The following is a 22,398-nucleotide window of genomic DNA, read 5'->3' as shown; positions in this document are numbered from 1 at the left end:
AATATATCTGTAAACGTATATTGATAAACGCTATTCAAAATCAAATTTACATTATAACTGTACTGATCTTTAATTGGGCTCCTTGCAAATCAATTTGTTCTTTTGTTCTTTATCTTGTCGAGGACATGAAAATAAATGACTTAATTGAATGTATCAAAGTATATGCCGTCATGTAGACATAAAGATATATAAATTAAACCTATTAAACACGGACAGAAAATCCATATATTACATGCTGCTTTAGGTTGAAGGAAAGCAATAACGAAATAAACACCCTGGGGGAGCAGAAAGTCGGTGAGCGTGAGAGAGAGAGAGAGTGTGAACATCTGTCACATCATACCCACCAGATATGTGGAGGCCTCTCTGGAAGACCTCGTACATGGTCTTGGCATCATCATGGTAATGAGTCAGCAGCTTGGAGCTGTCGCACATCATGGACCTGCGGCCCCCACTCTCATGCTGAGGCGAAGAGAGGGAGATAGAGACGAAGAAACTTTGTAAGTCACAACTTCCTCTCTGAACAATATAAACAGAAGAAGATATAGTTCCTCTATGAAATAACAACAGTGTTGAATAGATACCAACACCAGAGGGAGAGTAGGAATAAAACTGCTCTCTTTGTTCTCCAAATGATAATCCATCACTTTTGAGGCTGAAAAATGTGGTGTCAAAATCACTGATGCATTCTGGGTGATTAGACTTCATTCTCATAAAGAGGCGAACGGTCGAGGTAAATTCCTTTTTGCAAAATGAGTCATATGTTCAGGAAAGATTAAGGAACCTGGTGCGAGTGTTAGATGTTAGATCACCACTTCAAACACCCTCTCAGGTTACCAAAACAGAGAACCTCACAGCCACAAAGAGCCCTTCAGAGGACTTTCACACTGACTACGAGTGCTGCCAGCCACACCTGTCGGTAAGAGGGCAGATGGCTGTGGTCGGTTTGTGCGGTAAACAGAGCCCGTGTTTGGTTTGGTTAGGACGGCGCCAATGACACGCTTCACACAAGGCTGAAGTCAAAACAAAGCGGGGTTTAGCAACGGCCAACGCTCTGTTCTTTACATTTCTGTCAATAATCTAAACACTCTGGGTAATGATGAATGCTTTAAGGGAACAAAAATGTACAAAACATGATTATGACATTATATAACTAATGTCAGCAAGTATAGATGCATTGCAGATAAGCTGTGTATTGTCCTTTGTGTGTGTGTGTGTGTCAAAAGTGTAGTTTGTAGTCAGAGGTGTAAGTTGATATCTTACAATTGGTTTCCTTCTCTGGCATATCATGTAACACTAGCAAACAGAAGGCTAATGTTAGCAAGAAAGTGAGGAGATGCCAACATTGTTGAGCTGTTGTCTTGGAAGACAGTGGGCTGTCAGATATGTTGTTTTATCTTGAATTACAGGCTGAAGTTCTTGTTCATTCAGGAAGTGTTGAAGTGATGACAGTTTATCAAATTTGAGCCTCGCTCACTGAGCGTGATGTCTGAGGAAAATAGCTCACCATGGATACGGCCTATGAAGTAATTTATTTTTCAACTAAAGGACATAAGAGTTTTGACAAAGTGATTTAAATCTTATGCAAATTGCTGTGATAAGAGACGCTACTTAAAATCTAATTTCCTAATTTTGACAAAGGAAGGACACTTAATGTTATGAGTAACAATATTTTTAAACCATCTTTAACTGCTTTATCTTTGATTGGTTCTCAATTCTACTGTCTTCTTAATCAGAATATAAAAACAATTCATTAATTTTCGTTTCATAGGAGATCACAGTTGTGTCGGTCCGTCTTCCTGTCAGGTTGCAGTCAAGCTCCACCGTTGGCATATGTAGCCTGACAGGTAAAACCCAGGGGAAAAAAAACACAACGCACTCCATCCTGCTCTTTAAGCTCATTTATGTGAGTGCGTGACAACAATTGAAGGTGACCTGAATGAGTTTGTTAGGATTTTTTATTAACTTGTACTTCCTCTCATCTGGATTTTCGAAGTTTTGGAGAGAAACATTTGGGCAGAAAGGCAAAAAAGAACTGAGGCGCAAATTATCAACTTGATGTGTGGTTGTGAGAAGCATTGTGCTCCTATTCATGCATCCAACTATCTATTTGTGTGTGTGTGCGTATGTGCTCCATCTCACCGGGACCTCCTCAGACTGGTGCAGCAGGCTGCAGGGTGGCTTGATGGGGCGGGGCCTGGTGGCCAGCCAATACGCCAGCACGGCGGTCAGAGCGCCGATGCCCACCAGTGTGGAGGTCGGCAGGGAGCGAAAGAACTGTCCGAGATCTTCCATCTCCGGTATCCTGAGGCCGCTCATCATCTCCTGGGCCTGCATCTTCTCCATCAGAGTGGAACTCAGCTCTGCAGGACAGAGGAGACATTTTTGACTTATAAATTATACATCTATTTATGCATACAGTGTTGATTTGAAGTATTTTAAAATACATGCACATTATCCATCTTATTTTATACATGTATTACTTAAAGTGTATTACAAACTTTTTTGTCATGTTGAGTCATTGAACAAATTGACAAACTTTTGTAATTTATGTCTAAATCTTTTGTGTAAACATATAAAGTTAAGTGGATGTTGAGAGGTTGGAAAGACGATTGACTCAACAAGGCAGACAGACTACATTAAATATGAGCCTTTACATTGAACTTATGTAATACAGTTAGATGTCAAATTTGCGTGTAATTAAAAATACTTTAAGTCAGTGTTTAAGGTATGATTGTTATTTGAGTGTAAAAGAGTAATGTTGTTTGTGTATGTACAGCAGTAACATTATGACTGAATCCACTGTATGAAATCTGAATACCACCTTGAGACAGTGGCAAAAATATCTGTGAAACAAGACGTGAAAATTTTTAAGCCAACTTCTCATCATTCCGAATGTATATTTTCTTAGAAGAGGGTTAAAATTAATATTTGATGGAATAACTGTGATATTCATTCAAAGCTCTGCAGTGAGGTAAGAAAAGTACCCAAAGTACCCAAAATTCGAAATTGAATGGGAGCACGGTACTAGAGTTAATGTAGCCTAATCACTTTCCATCAGTGCTTTTAAGTGTCAGGGCCTAATCATCGCTTAATCAAGTTCAACGAGGTGTGCTGAGGGAAGTATTTATATAATGTCTCAGAGGTCTGTGAACCAGTTCTGATAAAAAAAAATAGAAATAAACTTAAAAAAACGCAATGACTTACTAAATGTATGCAGTTCTGTGAGCTGATGACATATAAACCTACATGATCCACCTCCACACAGGCAGTCGTTTAACAGTTTAGTCTGACCTGCATGTTTTTGCACTGCAGAAAGCCCACACATGCAATCATCACATAGTATTTCCTAATCGAGATGTCAAAGGCTTAAAAAAGGAGAAGAGAGGAACAAATTTATCACAAGCGTGCACGCAGAACTAGACCCTACTGCAAATTTCTCACACTCACACTGAAAACCACTTTGAGTGAGGGTTGTGTTGTTCATTAGTGCGTTCGACCCCGATGCTCCTCCATCTGGATCCTGTGACCTTAAACACATCATTTGCTCCTGAAAAAACAGTGACTGAAGGGTCTTCCCCCGCATTCCTACTCTTACTGTAAAAGTGGCTCAGAATAGCTCATCTACACTACAGGAATGAGAGGTGGTAGATGAAACGCAATACAACCCCCCTAGACACACACACACACACACACACACACACACACAAACACACTGTGAGACGCTTATCTGAGGGGGAGGCGGGCTGCAGCGCTGACTGGAGGGTTTCCTTCACTCCCTCCTGGGAAATGAGTCAGAGACAGCACCACCTGATCCAACGAATGGCATCGGGGCACTGCTGCAGCTCACAGCCAATCAGAATCACTTCCGGTCTGCTAATGCTTTCTCTCTCTCTCTCTCTCTCTCTCTCTCTCTCTCCACATGCACAGAGCCACAGACACCAACATGCAGTGAGGCTGATAGGTATAAATATCTGGGACCATGGGACTTCCGTATTCACGCGTTATTTTAAGTAGATGCACAATCACTACATCTCTGGGGAACACAAAGGGAGGCTGTGTGTGTGTGTGTGTGAGAGCAGATTTAAACCAAGGAACACACAAGACCAGGGACTTTGTGACTCTCAGGATGGGTTGTATAAAAAAGGTGATGCAAATTGGCTTATAACAACAAGTTAGCATCATCTGTAAGTTTGTTTTTCTTCTCATTATCATTTGAAATATATATAATAAAGTTAGACTGAAATCAGACTGTAACAGACTGGATGAAGTCAGTGCTGAAAAACCATTAAAAAAACAACGCAAAACAAAGGCCAATCATCAGGGTGGATAGTCAGCATTTTTTAGATTATTGGTGTCAGTGATTGATTGCCAATAATATATTTAAATCAAAAATGCCCTACTTTGGCTCTGACGGATCATTCTTCCTCTGGCTGTAGTTACTACTACAGTGGTCTCACTCAATATCCCACCCACAACATATCTGATTGCATAGCGTATTAGTACTGAACTATCTGACTTTGAATAGTATCTAGACACTAAAGTTATTAAATAGTAAAACAGTAATAGGAGAGGGGATATAAAATAGCAGAAAATGGAAAGACTCTAGTAAATCTAAGGGCTGTATTGTAGGTACTCAAGTAAAGTACCTCAAATTGTACTTAAATACAGTATTTGAGTAAATTGTAGTTAGTTACATTTCATCACTGATTATTTTACATGTTAATTTACTAGTAATTGGTATCAGTAAAGGAGACTTGTAGTTATGTCAGACGAGCTGTATGGAGCCATTTTGCAATTTTGTCTTTGGTTTATTTACATCCTCAGCTACTTCAGTTGTGTCCGAGAGGGCATTTTTGGGCGAACTGTCCTTTGAAAAGTTACCAGCACACACATCTACATGCATTACTCACATGTTGTCATGCGAAGTATTGTTTCCCACACACACGCATGATCATGCTGTCATCAGGCAGCGCAGTCAGAGTGTGCGCTGTCATACGGTATGACACGACATCTACAGATACAGCTATCGCTCAGCAACCGCTTTGATTCGAGTCAGAAGCACAGTACCTTTGGCTGCGCTACAGTGAATTCCCTGCATGACGCCGCTTTCACGGACTCTTCTCTTTTTGGGCTCAAATCCTCTTAATTTAATTTATCTCGGGTTTGTTTCTGTTCAGATAGAAACCATCACCTGTTACTGAAAAAAAAACACAGCATGACGGGTTCCTGTGATGTGTCTGAAAACTGAACTGCCTCTCGAATACCGCAAAACTCCTCTGCTTCTCTTTTTTTGCTGCGCTGATCGGATATTTCCTCTTTTTCTGCTGTCCCTTTCTGCTTCTGCAGTTCCAGTAATCTTGATGAGGCATCAGAGCTGTCCAAGTGCTGGGAAATCACGGTAACTAGCAGAAACTGTTTCTGAGCTAAATGACACTCTTCGTTGGCATGTGTATGGACGTCGGCGCGGTTTTCAATGTCAAGGTTAATTCTGGGATGAAACGTACTGCCCTGTTGGGTACACAGAGTGGCCCACTGCGCGCTGCTGGAGCTTGTCCGACAGTTAGACTTAATTAGTTAAAAGCGACGTGACAAATTGAAAACACAACCTGGCTCAGGTTCAGGTATTTGGAGGCAGACTGAGAACTTTGAGAAACTTTCCTGAGAGCCGGTGGGGTTAAAAAAATGTAAAACGAGGGAACAAATTGGGAGCAGAAAGAGAACACAGAGAGAGAGATTTATCTCATCACGTAATTCATTTTACTGTATCAAAAACTACATTGTTTGAAAGTGCAATAATAAGGAAATATGCTCCTTCGCTTCCTGGCGACTAGTCAAGACAACCACATCAACAACACAAGATGTCGAACAGTGAAATCTAACATATCTATACACATCTGTGCGAGGCACGACGTGTCAGAAATAAGTCATTAAAAACACCTAAATTGGTGCATGAACAGCTACAAAAGTATACGTAAATATGTGATTAAATACCCAGAATGCAATGCACAAAAATGCTACCTGTACTGCACAAAACTGTAAACAGTTGTGTGTGAGGTGTTTGATATCAGTCTTGTGTGCATTTTACAGGAGCCATAATTGGAACAGGGTTGGCCTAGCTTAGAATTGAGACTATAAACAGGAAGTAACAGCTGGCCAGACTCTACACAAAGTAGAGCCTGACCGATATATTGATTAGAAAATCGGTGTCAGTATATATGTTTAGTGATATCAGCTGACTAAAACTTTTTGGTTTTCCAGACAGTAATCCAAAATTTGGTTTGGCTGATGAACTAATCAACTGTACTGTTTCAGTGTCATTCTAGACAGTAATGTTTACTGTTAGCCTCCAAAATACCCTGCCTCCATTAAATTTCTTTGTCAGGAGTGTTTGATAACCACAATGTTTGTATTTTGGCCAATATATCGATATCCGAATAATTGTACTTCTTACCACCGTTAATGGTACTGGCCCACAAATACTGTGTAATGGTCGGGCCCTAAAACAAAATTAGAAATACGCCACCCACAGACAATTTGAGGAAGTTCTACAGTATATTAGTGTCTCCCCAAAAATGGTTTTAATAAATTTGTGTTTATGAGATTCCTCATAACAGAGCCAGGCTTGCTGTCTCCCCCTCCTGATTGTATGCTAAGCTAGGCTAACCATACTCAAAATGCAGACATAGGACTGAAACAAATCTAAACATCAATATCTTGGAAATAAAGCTAACAAGCGAATTTCCCAAATCAAACATAGCACATATAAAGGAAACATCTGCCCAAAAACAGAATTTTAACTTCTCTAAAACAACTTTTATTTAGCCATTTTGTTGCTATAGTAACAAGGACTTTCATACCAGATCAGAACAAAGTGTCTGTATTTGGCTTTCTCTAGGAAGTTATATTTTGTGAGCTCTATGCGGTTTGGGTTTATTGTTTTACACCAAAACACCAGGGGAAATTCCTTGTAAACCTGCTGGGCAGTAAACCTGATTCTAATTAAGTCAAAAACAGAGCTGATGCACAGCCTTGATTGGCTTGTACAACACAAGTGAAAATTTCCCCCACATACACTGTGTTTTCCACATTACACTACATATCCTACAACATTGTTCTGCTCCATATTGCAGTACGGATGATGTATCCAAACAGCTCTGATGGGGGCGATCGATGACAAAGCACCAGCCAGGCTGGCAGCACTACACACACACACAGACAAGATAATTTCCATGTCGTGCCAACAGGACATGAAAAGCTGAACCATGTCATATAAAAACAAACACACCTCCCCACTATCAAACACAGCATCAGTTATAGCCACCACGTCTGCCTCCTCTGGTGCAGAAACAGTAATCTGACTCGTTCTTCAACTGTGGAGGAAGCCTGGACTTCATTTCACAAGTGTAATCAAATAGTAGAGAGAGTCAGTAATACATGTGTTTAATCATGATGATGAGGACTTCCAAAATGATTGTGAGAGTTAAATGTTGAACAGGATTATATTGAGAATATGAAGCGCTATTATCAAGCTATTACGGGTGTGATTCGCCCAGTGGATGCTCCATAATTAAAAGTGAAACTCTTTCTCAAATTTCATTACGAAGACACATCAACTGGCTAAATAAAAAGGCTCTATTTGAGCCAAACATTTCCAGTTTCCCCAGCAAAGTCATCAAGATAAAATGTTAGTAGTTAACATCTCTGCAAAACCACAGATACGTCCAGCATCGATAGGTGGAGGGGACAGCGGTGGGGAACAAAAGGTGAGGGTGTCAGAACTGCGACTGCAGTGAGAGCCTGCGTTGTGTTTCTTGCTTTCTGCAGCAGTGTTTGTATCGACAGAATCAGGTGTTTTAAAGGAAACCGCAGGACATTTCCAATCATGTTTTTACCACTTCGTTTTGGTGTCTAAACCTAACTGGGAGATAAATTGAAAACATACCTTAAATTAATGTAAAGTTGCCACATAAAGAAATGTACAGCTTCATCTTATCTGTGGTTCTGCAGTGGTTTATTCTGACAATTGGGTTGAATTTCTCAGATACAGTCAGTGGATAAAAATCTGGAGGAGAGACACATTTTGGTGCTGATCTTTGTGCTATTATGACATTATAAATAGAACGTATTATTGTTATTAAGTTTCAAATTGTTTCAGACTATAACTGCCACAGCACTGGTCCAAACTGAGATTACAGACAGATAACATACTTATTGTTTCTTCATCACAATTTAGTCGGATGGCACACTTGACTGATTTTGTATTCAAAGTTCAAATGCTCTCCGTAGACGCTGACACATCACTGTGATCAGAGGTGGGCTCTGAAGATGACACACATATACAACGGAAATCGCTGCATGTGCCTTTGTGTTGCCTTCAATGGCTAATGTGGCCTGGCTGCAGGGATGACAGAGACACAGTGGATGAGTTGGTGTTTGAAAATGGAGGCAAAGTAGGGGAAACGGCACTCAACCAGCTCTAAATATAGACAGACTTCATAACCTACTAACACCAATGAGCAGATAGCTGGAATAGAGGAGGCTGGGTTTGTCTTCACACAACCTTGTGGGAGAAAAAAAGATTTAGGTTCTTGGTCGTTTATATATATATATATATATATATATATATATATAAACGACCATGAACCTAAATCTTTTTTTCGAAGATTTCCATGAAGATTTAGGTTCATGGTCGTTTATATATATATATATATATATATATATATATATATATATATATATATATATATATGTGTGTATGTATGTATGTTTGTATGTATGTATGTATGTATGTATGTATGTATGTATGTATGTATGTATTATGATATAACAAGATGATACATCGCATTTTGTATCATCTAGAACAACTGGAAATAATTCCCATCTGCTGACTCATGATTGAACACCACACTCCTGGCACCTGTTTGTGCAGAAACAGGCTCTCACATGGAGCCCGCAGGGTTAAACGACCCACTGAATGCTACAGTGCAGGCATGCTAGCGCGCCACATCTCCCTGCCACGGAATGGCCCGAGAGCAGCAGGAGACTCACAGCCTGCCAGACACTTAATTGGCCTCCAGGAGAGATGCAAACATCAAACTTTCCGTCTTGCATCTCTTTTTTTCTCTCTCTCTCTGTTCTGTTCTCGGCTGCATTTTTCTGTTCGACTGACATTAGAGAAAAAGACAAAACTGTCAGGTTTCTTATAACATGAAAGTTACAACACATCTGACCTGATTGTAAATGTAATGCTAACCTCTGATGACTGACTCAGACTGAAAATGTTTCTCCTTAAAGGGAAGCTCCACCAATTTTACACACTGAAGTCTTTACAGGTCTTGAGGACTACTGCTGCATGATGTGAAAAAGCAGTATAACTCATTTTGCTGCTCCAGACAAGCTGCATGTAATCTGAAATTGCCTCCCGTGATGTCAACTCGGTGGTTTAGTTGCATTATGGCTGTTGGCACTTACAGACAGATTTTAAAAGTTAGTACAGCAGAACCAGACATGTCACCTTTCTTATTCCATGCATTCTTCCTCCTTTTTCAAACCTGGTGCCTACACTGGCAGCAAGTTATCAGAAGCAAGAGCAAGGAATCAATTTATAATGTTTTTTTCACATCATGCAGTCGTCCTCCTCAAGACCTGTAAACACATTTTAATGTGGAAAATTGGTGGAGTTAGGAGAAAAGGTGATGTCAGACTGGGTGCTGTGTGGGAGGCAGCGAAAAGGTCTTATGAATCAATTACCCCTCGACTCTGTCCTATCTCAGGGGCGGATGAAAACGCCATGATGCCTGACTCGTCCAAGAAACGCGATCTTCCTTTTCCCTAATTTGCACGACAGCCAGTGTTGCCTTCACTCAAGGTGACTCTGAGGTGAATACTCAGTACGCCGTCCCATTGAAGGAGGACGTGTACAACCCCTCAGTCCTCTGCAGACCACGTCTGTGGAAGCAGCTGCGGAAATTTAGCGCCGATTTAATTTGACACCGAGAACACACTTTCAGTCGCTCCAGTATGATTCAAAACCTCATATCTGATCGTGTGCTTGACAAGCCAAATGTCTCACTCCAAAACGGATCTCACAGTTAAAAATCAGACCGCATATTAGATTCTGAATAAACAGGGTCATTTGCTCAGCTGCGTCAACCTTCTCTTCACTACAGCCTACAGCTCTGTTTGGTGTCCAACTCTCTGTCCTGTCCTGTAGTAACCTAAAGAAAAAACCCCAGCGACACACACACACACACACACATAAATGTACACATTGAGGTTTTTAAGTCCGTCCCTGTTGCCGTCTACAAAGATTGTTGCTGCAGCTGGTGTGACAGAAGCGCAGCAGGTCGGCAGCATCCCCATCAGCAACAACAATGACCTTTATCAGCATGTGAACTCAACGACCTCGGAGTCTAATTTGTGAAATCAAGAGCACATCATGCCATGAAAATCTGGTGCGTTTACAGCTTGAGCATTTAGATGACGAACAACAAATGAATGCGCAGGTAGGTTTGATGCCCGGCTCGGGGGACGAAGTGCTGCTGGTGTGTCTCGCAGCTGAAATCTTCTCGTTTCACAAAGGTCTACGTCTGATTGTTATTCAAGGTCGGGGAGCTGAAATGATCGACAGGAAACAAACTAACATTAAATCAATTAATCAACGTTTGCGTGTTATCACATCTTACATGTCGTATGTCTTTCATTGCGACTTCATTGAACTTGACAGTCATCAGTGGTAAGTTACAAGAGATCCTGCAAATGGTTGAGTTTGTTGATAACAATTTGACAGGATTTAGCACAGAGAATGTTTTCTGAAACACTATCTCTCTCGTACACTTACGGGAAGATGGGAACAAAAGACCTAAGTCTGTAAATGTAATCTAGCTATCAACAATATTAGTATTTATAAAGGTTTGTGGTAAAATCTCAGAACCCATCAGCTATCACCTGACGACGCCTCCAGGAGCAGTGTTAATGTTCTGGTGTAGCCAGCGGTTATCTGGGCCATGACTACCTCTTCTCTGTGCCGGTTACTATTTACACTCATGGTAGCTAATCTGTATAAACTGATATCTGTAAACTAATAAAAAAAATAGTAATAAAAAGCTAAATTATTATACAATAAACCATTAATACTACTTTATTATTGCCATCTATGTTTCATTGTCGGACTCTGGTCTATTTCTTGTGCGCTCCAAACTTCCTGTTTGCATCTGGGGCTTTTTAGTATATCAGCCGGGACAGAGATTATGATTTAAACTGTGAGACTGCAGACTGTCTGCCCGGCAACAGTCCCTAAAGCTTCATCATCAGATGAATTTACACTTCAGCCAGTGATACTCTGTTGCTCTTCACACGGATTATCAAACATGTTTAGTCAATGCTGCTACCAGGACTACAAATGGAAACCAAAATGTTTCCGATACAGAAGTCTTGTCCCTTGACTTCAGATTCTCCATTCATTTACAGATACAGATTTTTCTCTCTTCACTTGACAAAAGACAGAGAGAGGAATAGGGTCTTCTCACTAGCTTTTATTTAACCTTGTTAAAGCCCTGCAATATTTGTGATACAGGGCCGGAGAGTTTCAACATTTGTAAACGTGACAACATTGACCAAGTGTTTTTGTGACTTAAGCGCTGCATTGTCACAACATGAAATTGAAAACTGGACTGAAGTTGCAACATAGCTGTGGTTTGCAGAAAAGTACAGTGGGTAACTGGGCTGCTTCTGACTGACACTTCAGCTTCCAACATGCTTTTTGTTGACCGTTTCCTGGAGTGTATTTAGGATATTCATCTACACCATCTGTCATATGTCTGTCATTAAAATGCCAATCTGACGTGAATTTTGTCTAGACAGCAAACAGACGAAATGAAATGCAATCAAGACTGGCGAAAAAATGTTGATGCCACATCAGTCGATGTCTGGCTCTGTGGGACCATCCGCAGACAAACACTCAGCCAGAGAGGCTGACAGATGTGCACAGTCACACACGGAGCTGAGGGAACATAATTCAAACTGTGTCATATCTATTACAAAACATTTAGAGCACATGCCGTGCATGAACAGCTGGATTAAAAAAAAATAAACTTCGGACACAGGATGTCCGAATCCTACAGCCTAGGGTTATTTTTTTCTTTAATGCTATAAAATGTATCAGAACGAGCAAGTGAAATCTTTAGAGCTGTGAGTATCACCTCCGAAGTCTAAACCGGCTTGGGGTAGGAAAACAATGTCTGAGCTCACACAAAAGGCTGAGCATGCACTGAGATACACTGATGTGTAAAATTCTACCAAAGGGTTTGATTTCCCTGCAGCTATTGAGTTGGTGAAACTCAAGGAGCAAAAGAAGAACATTTCCAGCTGTCTCCACTGCCATAAAAAGCTTATTGTGTCCCACAAGTGGCAGCATTTTTGGAACAGAAGGACATTTGACTGATTGTGCATGTTAAATTACCACAAATGGCATCTAAAGTGTCTCTGAATAGTCGCTCGTGAAACACACCGGTCAATCCATTTAAATTAAAAATTGTCAAAATATTGATTTTGAACTGCTGCACAGAGGCTGCTGCACTACTTCTGTCTCATCGTTCTTGAGGAATCCGGTTTGGTGCAGCATGAGCACCGCAAGCTAACAGGGATGAAGGCTTGTGAATGGGCCTGTTAGACTTCCTGTGACCTCTGAGGCTTAATGCGGAGGAAACGCAAGCCTTCCCCATCCTTAAGTCCCACCCCATCAGCCCATCTGAGGGCCGTCACCAATGATTAGAGTCCAGCGTGGGGAGATTACAGCCTATTAGCACAGAGACGGATGACCAGTAGTAACCTCACTACTGCACTCTATTTAAAGACATCCCACTCGGCTTTCTCCTCTTGTTTAAATGCAGTTTTTTGAACTTGCGTCACATCTTTCTTTTTTGCTATTTTAACCACCGGTGCTTAATCATCTTTGCACAGCAGAACCTAATCTCTCGCTCTCTTTAACCACTCATCCTTATCGCTGTCTGCCGTTCCTCGACTCGAGACCACCCTCGAGGAGTGAACCCACAACTTCCTCCTGTCGCCGCCACCGAGGCACAATTGCACAGACGCCGTTACACCCTGTGCACACGAAAAATTCAACAGCCATTTCCCCTCCCGAGCTGAGATGCAGCACAACAGGTTATTGCAGTCATCATTCATAAAATAAAAACCAGATACACGCCACAGAGGAAGGAAGGGAGGGAGTTAAGCAGGAATTATACACCTAGAAATATGTTAAAATCAAAGATGCAGCATAGAGGTAAAAAGAGACGTAAAGAGCAAGCACAGGCTAAAAAGATCTAAACTGTAATTGCATTGCGGAAGGGTTAAAGCAGCTGCGGTGGAGGCAGCGGCACTTACAAAGGCGTCGGAGGCAGCCAGGCAGCCGGTGAGGGGTGATGTGTCTCTGTGTATTCGTGTGCGTGCGTGTGTGTGTGTGAGTGAGTGTGTGTGTGTGAGTGTGTGTGTGTGTGTGTGTGTGTGTGTGTGTGTGTGTGTGTGTGCTGTGTCAAGGGGCCTCAGGCGGATATCACATCACCCTGTGCAAACTAGTGATTACCTTCCCATTGCCACCGGCCAGATTAAGCTGAGGCAAGCAAGAGGGAGGCAGCGAGATGCGTTTCGGCCTGGTTTGGGCCTGGCTGGCCTCCGTATCACACCACCCTCAGCTCGACAGACGCTGCGCACACTCTCACCACACCCACCTGCCCGCCCCTCCCTCCACCACTCTCTCTCTCCCTCCCTCTCTCTCTCTCTCTCTCCCCCTCTCTCGCTCTACCTAAACCCACTGCGCTCATCCTCTCCTCCTCACGCACTCTGGCATACTGACACACAATGTACGCACTGCTGTGGGCACACGTATGGAAATGAACGTGCCGACGATATTTGCACATTTAAACAAATCACACTGCACTAAATGACACTGCATCCAGTTTGATTTGACTGTCAAAGTGAGGGTGGAGGCAGGCCTGTGGATCTCTTCCTGACTTTTTTGAGGGTCATGCTGTAATTCAGGGCTTTTGAACGATGTTTGTGCCATCTCTTTTTTCACTTAAAAATAATCTCAGCTTCTTGCAGTCACACTTTAGATTGGGTAGAAAAGGCACATAAAAAACAAAACTAGAACCCATCCAATACTTGAATTTTGGGGTTGATGCCAATACCAGTACTGGGGAGAAAAACATTTTTCTATCAATATTTTTTTGCAATGATCCCTTAAATGTGACTCGCAATAAGATATTTACGCAATGCAGCCAAGATATACAATTTAACAATTAACTTTACAGTCCAAAATGACGTTAGATCACTGAAACCAGAAATTTAAAGCTTCTTTTGGTGGTCAGCTGCCATCTGAAACGGTCAGTATTTGACAAATTGGGAACTTGAACTAATCTGAGCATGTTTTACTGCATTATTATTTATGGGGAAAAAAATTCATATCGACACATATCTGACAACATAAACGCCAACACCGATATAGCCAACATCAGTCGATAATATCAGCTAAGAAAATATCGGTCGCTTTTCTATATTCGTTGTCATTTTTGCGATAAATGCTGAAAATGTTAAATCCTTCAAGCTGGAAATACTTTTGCACATCCATCCTGTCATGGGACCTGTCAACGTTTGTGGGCACAGCTGCATTTTTAAGGATATGAGACAAAAAGGCTCAAAACCAACATATCACCCCTTCCTTCATTGTTCATTTTTGAGGTAAAAAGACAGACCTCCTTTAGATGAAATCATGAATTCACACGTTATGTTTTTAGGATCTAACATTGCTCCCTGAAGGGTTTTCTCTCTTCCAAAAGGACTTTCTATTATATCACTGCGAAATAAATTATGTTTTCTATCTGAAAAGAATACGAACAAAAACCAAACGAGGACAGCGTCGTACACAGAAGAGTGATCTGCGAGAGAACTACTTGAGCACGTGACGGGCAGACAGACCTGGTTCAGCACTTTGGGCTGAGCTATTATTCCATCCAGCATCCCACACTATGAGGAAGTGGACGCACTGAATGCTGAGACAGCAAAAAAAGCCACTCAGACGGAAAGCTGCCGTGCCGATCTGGGAGCACCCAGACCGGCTGATGTTATTGATCACAGCGGGAATGAGACTTGAGTGGAGTCAATATGTAGAGTTAATCTCAAAATCATCAACTTAACTCCGATTGTTGCACAGAGAAAAGCACCTCTCCGACACAGGTTGCAACGGTGTGAGATTTTCACAGTACGATAACCATCTTACAAAACATTGCGGTTTCGCGGCCTCACAGTATGTGGTGTTACATGATTATTGCAATTAGTATCAGTCACAATGATCCTTGTAAGATAGCTGATTGTTTGGTCTACCGACCCAAGGCATCAGTATTCTATCTTCAGTATCACTTTTTGAATTGCTGGAGGAATGTTTTTTAGGCTGTGAAAACTGGTTATGATAATATCACAAGCTCTCATGCCCTGATAGACATGACGCTCAGTTTAACCTTGAAATGAAAATATTGTTTGAGGTAGAATTCAATAAAGCAGACTAGTAAGTGTACTGAGTGTAAAAGCTTTAGTGCTTGAAAAACACATCAATTTTCTCACACAGCACTGTTCTCCACCTCTGTCTGAAACGCTCCTGTCTCTTTAAGGCACCCCCCTTCTGAATACTCAGTCTGCTCTGATTGGTTGGCTCACACACGCCTGACTCAGCATCACTGAACATGTCTCCGGTCGGCTCTGTCGTGTTTTCAGCTTTTGGTTAGCGTCACCTATCATGTGAATGTAGGCAGAAATTATGCAAATATGTGACATGGTGATGTAGTGTGATGTCACAGAAACTAAAGGCGGGACCACTGAGGAGGCGTTTGAGGACCACTGTTTTCTGTGGGAGAGAGAATCTTCTGTTGGTGCAGACTGTGGGCTTTTTAACTTTTGATCTCTTTCATATGCACACGAACCTTTATAGCACTAAAGGACAAAACTGCAACATCACAATAAGTCTCCTTTAATTATCTGATATCAATTATTCTTCTATTATTAAAGGAATATTTCTAGCAACAAATGTTGTTAAGTATCAAATGTACAAGTAAAAGTAAAACCTACACACGTATACTTTTTTTTTTTTTTTTTTTTTACCAATTATCAGATCAGATTCTTTTTTGTTATCATGGAAATCGTTGTTTTGTTTTGTTTTTTTAATCCAGTTACAGATAAAATCACTGAATCTGGAACTGCTTCCCTTTGGCTCAATTGGCAAAGTGACTAATAACCAATGGTATCAAACAAATGTAGTAGAGTATTAAGTAATATAATACAAAAGTACTCAAGTCAAGTACAAGTACTAAGTACCTTAAGTTAAATTGCACCAATCCTATTTGTTCAGGTTCTTCTACGAGTATTTTGTTCATTTATAAATATAAATAACGAGTAAAATGTGGCGTCTCTTGTGTCTCATTTTGGAACCGAACATTTCTATGGTGCTCACCTCTGGAAAAGTACTTCAGTTCATGCATTTAGATCCCATCACTGATGGGGACAACACACACAACTCTACTGGTCTCGTAACTCCTGACACTCAGTTGCAGTGCGCGGTGACAGACTTTCAACACACAGCAGGCGAGACTGACCACTCAACATCTATCCTGTCATCTTGTGCAGTCACGCAGTTTGTCTTTAATTTGCAGGTTTCTTGCGACATTTTCACAATCCCTCTGACTCTGAGGTGGTTTGAATGACAATAAACACGAAAAAGTCAAGAGTCATACAGTTAGAGTCACTGTTCCTCTGGCTAACATGGGCCACGTGTTAACTTAAGGATCCCTGAATAGTGAAACATCATTGGGTATTTTCCTTCAAAGGGTGGAGCGATGCAACCACCGTCCTTTCAATGAAATATTGAGGAGGGAAAAAGAATAGGTTTACATGCCGCGCGGGGCTGCACTAGATGGTGATTAAAATGAATAATTCATACGGAGGAGCAGCAGGGTGTTGGGACGGGAGGACAGGTTAAAGGTGTGGTGAGTCTCCCTGGGGTGGGCTCCTCTTATCAGCCAAACAATTCAGTGTGCATGCAGCAAACGTGGGCCTCACTTCTAATTAGCTGTCCTATTCAAAATACAACACCTGCAGGCCTGTAACAGCAGATTTTAATATCAATGCACCAACCAAAATCCCAACTGTTACTGGTTGCTGGTTACTTAGCAACCATGCCGTGCAGCTGCTGCCCACGACCTATACTCTTCGGCGGAGGGATACAACAGATCACACCCTGTTGATTTATCGTGAATACTTGCATGCAATCCTTCCGGAAATGACGGATTACACTGTTTGATTCCACGACACGTTGCTAAAACAAATCTTCTCTGCTTTAAACGGGATTATATGGTTTTTAAAAAACAAACAAAAAACAACAAAAGGATCTCCTCGCGTATGTTCGAAGACGACAAGAGGTCAACGAGCCGCGTCTCTAAACCCCTCCCGATGCCCCTACACCCGGCTGTGTGAAGCGGGGTGGGGGGTGGTGCCGGTGAGAGCGGAGCACGCTGCGCTCAGTTTGCCGGTAGGCCGCAGGATTTCAGCACCGCTCTCTCCTGGACAGCTCCGTCCAATCAGCTGCGCTCACCAGAAAGCGCGTCATCCTCCCTCATCCACCCTCCCTCCATCACAGAGACGTGGCGGAGGACATCACAGGCAAAATGAATAAATAAATAATAATAATAAAAATAAAAAAAAAATGCTGAGTTTCACAACCGGCTTTCTTGCAAACTGAGATGTTTAATGTGTAATACATGAGCGGCGGGCGGGTGTTTGCACCGCCCGGTGCGAGCCTCACCGGGAGGCGTTGAAACAGGGCCGCCACATCAGTGTATTTCATTCCCTTTAATGACGTGTGTCCGGTGTCTACGCACAATGTCACACGACCTTAGCAGCTGGTCGGCCTCAAAACCACACGTTTCTCCATTCCGTTCGACTCACAAGGGGGGGGACACAGTCCTTTTGTTTGAGCGGTGGCTTTTCTGAGTAAAACGCACTTTTACGCAGTGAAATTGAATCAAAGATGTGCAGAAAATGAGCCGCATGGGCAGCCGGTCCACCCCACAGCACCTGGTGGAAGGTAAAGCCACTCTGGAAACATCCTTTAAGATAATAACGGCTGGGGGAAGAAACAGGCAATCCAAGCGCACAGCTATTTCGAAATGGGGTGTCACGCGTTTGAATGGAGGCCCGGTATGATACACGTGTTCTGGGGGGGAGAATTAAAGATGTCACCGGCGTCATTGTCGTGCAGGTGAAGCGTCAACTGCAGCATATAGCGCGATTAAGCAGCTCGACGGAATGAGGTGGAATAAAACAGCAGAAAACGGGTGTGCGAACAAAAAGCCGGCAGTGAATGGCAGCACGATGCGCCTCATCCTGTACGGAGAGACAGGTGCATCGCCTCCAGCCACAGCCCCGCCATGCAAAACCATCAAATAACGAACAGGGTGGGGGGGAGAACAAAAAGGAACACGATGACCACGGAACTCACCTAATATAATCCAGAGCGACCCAGAGACCAAAACGAATGCGAGCATGTCTTTCTCATTGAGTCAGCGGGTCCCGGTGCAGGAGCGGCTCAAAACTGCAGCATCGACTGCAGCAAGTCGCCAACAATCTGGGAGATTAAGGAGGAGGAGAGAGGAGAGAGGAGGAGGAGGAGGGGGGGGCGACAATATATCTGAGACGGACCACAGTGGGGGAGCTGGGCAGGGGGATGGATGGATGGCGTGTGATGATGTCCAGCAGGCTTGGAGAAACAAACGCCGACAGCCTACTGAAGCATCCTTCCTCCTCCTCCTGCTGTATTTTCCACCTTCACCTAGTTGGCTGCTGCGCAATGGCAGACACCCCTGCAGAAACGAGAGGGTTTGTAGGTCGGACGGAAGATGCGACCGACGCCAAGGTTATCAGGGGTGAAATCTCTATTCTGGGCGCAAAACGGATTAACCACGACTTTATTTAATTATCCCGTTCATTGTGTGAATAATCGTGAAATCTGGTGGGGATGTTCTTGAAAGCAACGCTATGGGTTCTGGCGTTTTGATTTCTCTCTCCTGCAAAAATAAAAAAAGATAATAATTTTAAAAAGAGAAGAAGAAAAAAAACATCCAAAAATGAGTAAATGTTCTGGTACAGGATGTTTGAAACGTTATGAATGTTTTATTGTTTAAAGAGGACGCTGTGTTATTTTTAGTCCGCGGCACATCACACCATGCAGCCCTGCAGCTGAGCGCAGCTTTGACACCGAGTAACTTCGCATCAGGATCACGTGGTCCAACAAGACACTCCCACTGAACTAAAGTAACCTTGAGGAAAAACTGGTGACTGAAGCAGTGGGTGACTGACAGCATGGCTGGCTGTGTACACAGGACCAAACGAATCACATTCTCATGAAATAATAATTAATAAATAAATAAATAAATAAATAAATCACATCAACGTTCATTCTGATATTACTTTTTTTTTTAAAATCTCAGACTTATGTCTGGCTGCATCACAAATAATGGGAACACTTTATGATGCAGATCTAGAAGGTGGTGCTCTGAAATGTATAGCAGGGGTCACCAAGACAGAATACGAGTACAATATTTTGCGAAATCCCTTTGTGGATTACAAGGGAGACCTTCCGTCGCTCCACGGACGTTATATTAAATCTGGGCACAGCGTTGGAGGCCGAGGCCCATTTGTTCCTAAGAAAGGTGCTCAGTGCAAGCCGATCTGTGTACTAACATCGTCGCGTTCCCCCATAAGCTAACATTGTGAAATTAGCATCGGTAAATTGCGGATACAACAACCACAGACGTTTTATCACTGGACGCAGTCTTGTAGGCGGAGCCCCTTTCATTCCTATGAAAGCTGCTCAGTGGTGCATGAAGCCAAAGAAAGCTCGACTTCCCAACAGTGAAAATACCCGAATCCTCCACGTTGTGTGGCCCATAGAGCGGGCACACTAGAGACTGCCACCAGCTGACTTCTGGTTGGTTACAGCCCCCGCGAAATGACTTGTCTGACCCTCATAACTGAGTCATTATGTCCAATAGGTTCTCCAAAGTCTAGAGGAGCCATGCGATTACATTGTTCTACACTCACTTCAGTTAGCCAGGATCTAAACCACAACACGGAAGACCCATCCTGCTTTCTTTGGCTGTAACCAGATCTAATTAAACGTTCATGGTGCAGTCCCCCATGAAGACTTTGCCAGTTTCTGTATTGGCCAAACCGTGTAATTACATCATCACGTGAGGCACTGCGGCCCAAAAAGGCTATGTAAATGGACTTGCATTTCTACAGGGTTTCGCTAGTCTACTGACCGCTCAAAGTGCAGACACACTTGTCACATTCATCCATTCACACACACATTCATGCATTGATGGGAGAGGCTGCCATGCAAAGAGCCAACTGCTCATCAGGAGGTTCAGGATTTGGGGTTCAGGATATTTTGACATGCAGCTGGGGGAGCCAAGGATTTGAGCCTGTGACCTACCGATTAATGTACGACCCGGTCTACCTCCTATCGGCTAAATAAGACTACAGAAGTTGCCAAGGGCATTAAACATCATCACGCCATACATGGAAGCTCATCTACCCACTAGTCCGTCTCTACATGTCAACTTCAGTTGCAAACTATTCTAACTCTAACTTTTAGAACAGCAGTCTTTTTGGGCCGCTGGGCTGCAATACCGTGAGCAGCCACCGGGCCGGAATAGAGGCAACGCTAAGCTGGCTTGTGGCTCCACCATTTTGGATTGCCATGTTTCTACAGTGGCTCAGAAAGGACAAACCGAACATTGACTTGAGAGAGGGCCGATTTCTGCACTTTAAGTGGCCGCAGTAGGGGAGGATTACACAAATTGTGTTCTGTTGGTTGCAATGTTAAACCGCACCGACAGATAGCACTAAATCCCAACTTTATTAAGGTCCATCCTACCTTATTCAGCATTGTTGTGTATATATGTGTGTGCGTGTGTGTGTATTGACTTGAAAAAACACATTCTTGTTGTGAATTCTGAATACTGGGGCACCTTTACTGCCTCATGCCCCATTTTTAGTGCAACAACAGCAGTCAAAATGCAATAAATCACATATAAATCCCAAACGTAGTCATTCACTGACTCAGCCTGTGAGTTCTTCTACCTTACCAGTGTCTCCAGTAGTGGCCGACATGCTTACTGTCTTATGGTTTTTGCTGTCATGTGACTGACCTTATTAAATGGGTCACTTGTCAGGACCTCTAATCTGTCACTCGTAGCAGCACCACACGTTGTTCTTCTTCTCTTTTTCCACCGCGGAGAGAATACAAAACACAGAGGCAAAGAGGACAAGCAGTCAACCTGTTCATTTATGGAGAAGGAGGGAAAAGATATGATCAAACACATGCACAAGGAGGGAATATACTGAAATTAAAAACTGTCTTATTACCTTGGTGGAAATATTAATGGCGGGTACCTGTGATCTGCCAGCATGAACACGAGGAGAGTGAATGTGGCTTTGGGGGGGAGCACCGATGACTTAGTTTATTTATTTTGCAATGTGATCAAAGTACACACAAGAGAAGAAAAACAATCTGCTGAGTTAGAACTGCTCAGTTGTTAAATCACAACACTGTGATTACATTGTGTTATCATGATATCATCCGGACCAGAGGTTGGGGTCAAGCTCAGGGGTCAAAAAGGATGATAACAGAGATAAGCATCCCTTTTCCTTTCTCTGAAAGGACAGCAATAAATTGGGGAATCCTTCAAGTTCCAAATATCCTTTTCTTATACAGCTTATCATCCTGGAAAAGCTTAATAATTTATGAGCCAGTCAAAGAAATATGCAAAGTGCATTTTGTGATGTAGAGGAAATAAAAAGCTCGATAACAAGAGTCGGCTGTAGAGAGGCTGTACTGTACGGTGGGGCTTTGAGCTGATGGCCAACACGCAGGTTGACCAGGTTCAGCGTCATGGTTTAGTAGGTTAGAATTATTTTTTTTCAGTTTTTTGTATGAAGAAAACTGAAAACATTTGACCAAGTGCAAAGAAACAGTCGTGCAGTTATGAAGAGCATTAGAAGTCTGCACCAGATGAAAGGAATAACTCTGTACTGTTAATATTTCTTTTCTTATTATTATTCTTTTAAACAGTGTACATCCTTCCAGACTTTCCATTAACTATTAACAAAAAAAAGGAGGGATGTTTAGTAGTGAAGCTGGACATTAACGAGTCCGTTGCCGGAATCCAAACACAAAAAGTTGGGTAGCAGACAGCAAAACTATGCAAGGGAACGAAACCATGCAAACAAATCCAGAACCGCAAAGGATCCCTCAGTTTGTTAACTGGATGCGAGCGTCACGCGTCAGCT

At 42.4% G+C, this 22,398-nt stretch overlaps 1 protein-coding gene across 5 annotated transcripts in view; it reads right to left on the bottom strand.

The window, feature by feature from the left end:
* The window catches only part of acsl6 (acyl-CoA synthetase long chain family member 6), a 45,819-nt gene extending 24,258 nt beyond the window's left edge, over nt 1-21,561 (bottom strand). Inside the window, exons 1-4 of one of the 5 annotated variants that reach the window (XM_037119815.1) lie at nt 21,502-21,561; nt 21,258-21,386; nt 2,140-2,360; nt 345-459 (exon numbers count right to left, since the gene is read on the bottom strand). In XM_037119815.1, coding sequence (XP_036975710.1) covers nt 345-459; nt 2,140-2,343 — 319 coding nt within the window. In that variant the 5' untranslated portion in view covers nt 2,344-2,360; nt 21,258-21,386; nt 21,502-21,561. Of the gene's footprint in view, nt 1-344; nt 460-2,139; nt 2,361-3,447; nt 3,593-13,386; nt 13,462-18,544; nt 18,730-21,257; nt 21,387-21,474 lie in introns of those variants that run through there. The other 4 variants (XM_037119814.1, XM_037119813.1, XM_037119817.1 and 1 more) reach the window with 4 other exon arrangements.
* Nucleotides 21,562-22,398: the final 837 nt, after the last annotated feature.

The sequence above is a fragment of the Acanthopagrus latus genome, chromosome 13 (genome assembly GCF_904848185.1).
Source record: "Acanthopagrus latus isolate v.2019 chromosome 13, fAcaLat1.1, whole genome shotgun sequence".
Classification (NCBI taxonomy): Eukaryota; Metazoa; Chordata; class Actinopteri; order Spariformes; family Sparidae; genus Acanthopagrus; species Acanthopagrus latus.
This window is presented reverse-complemented; position numbering and strand designations above follow the sequence as displayed.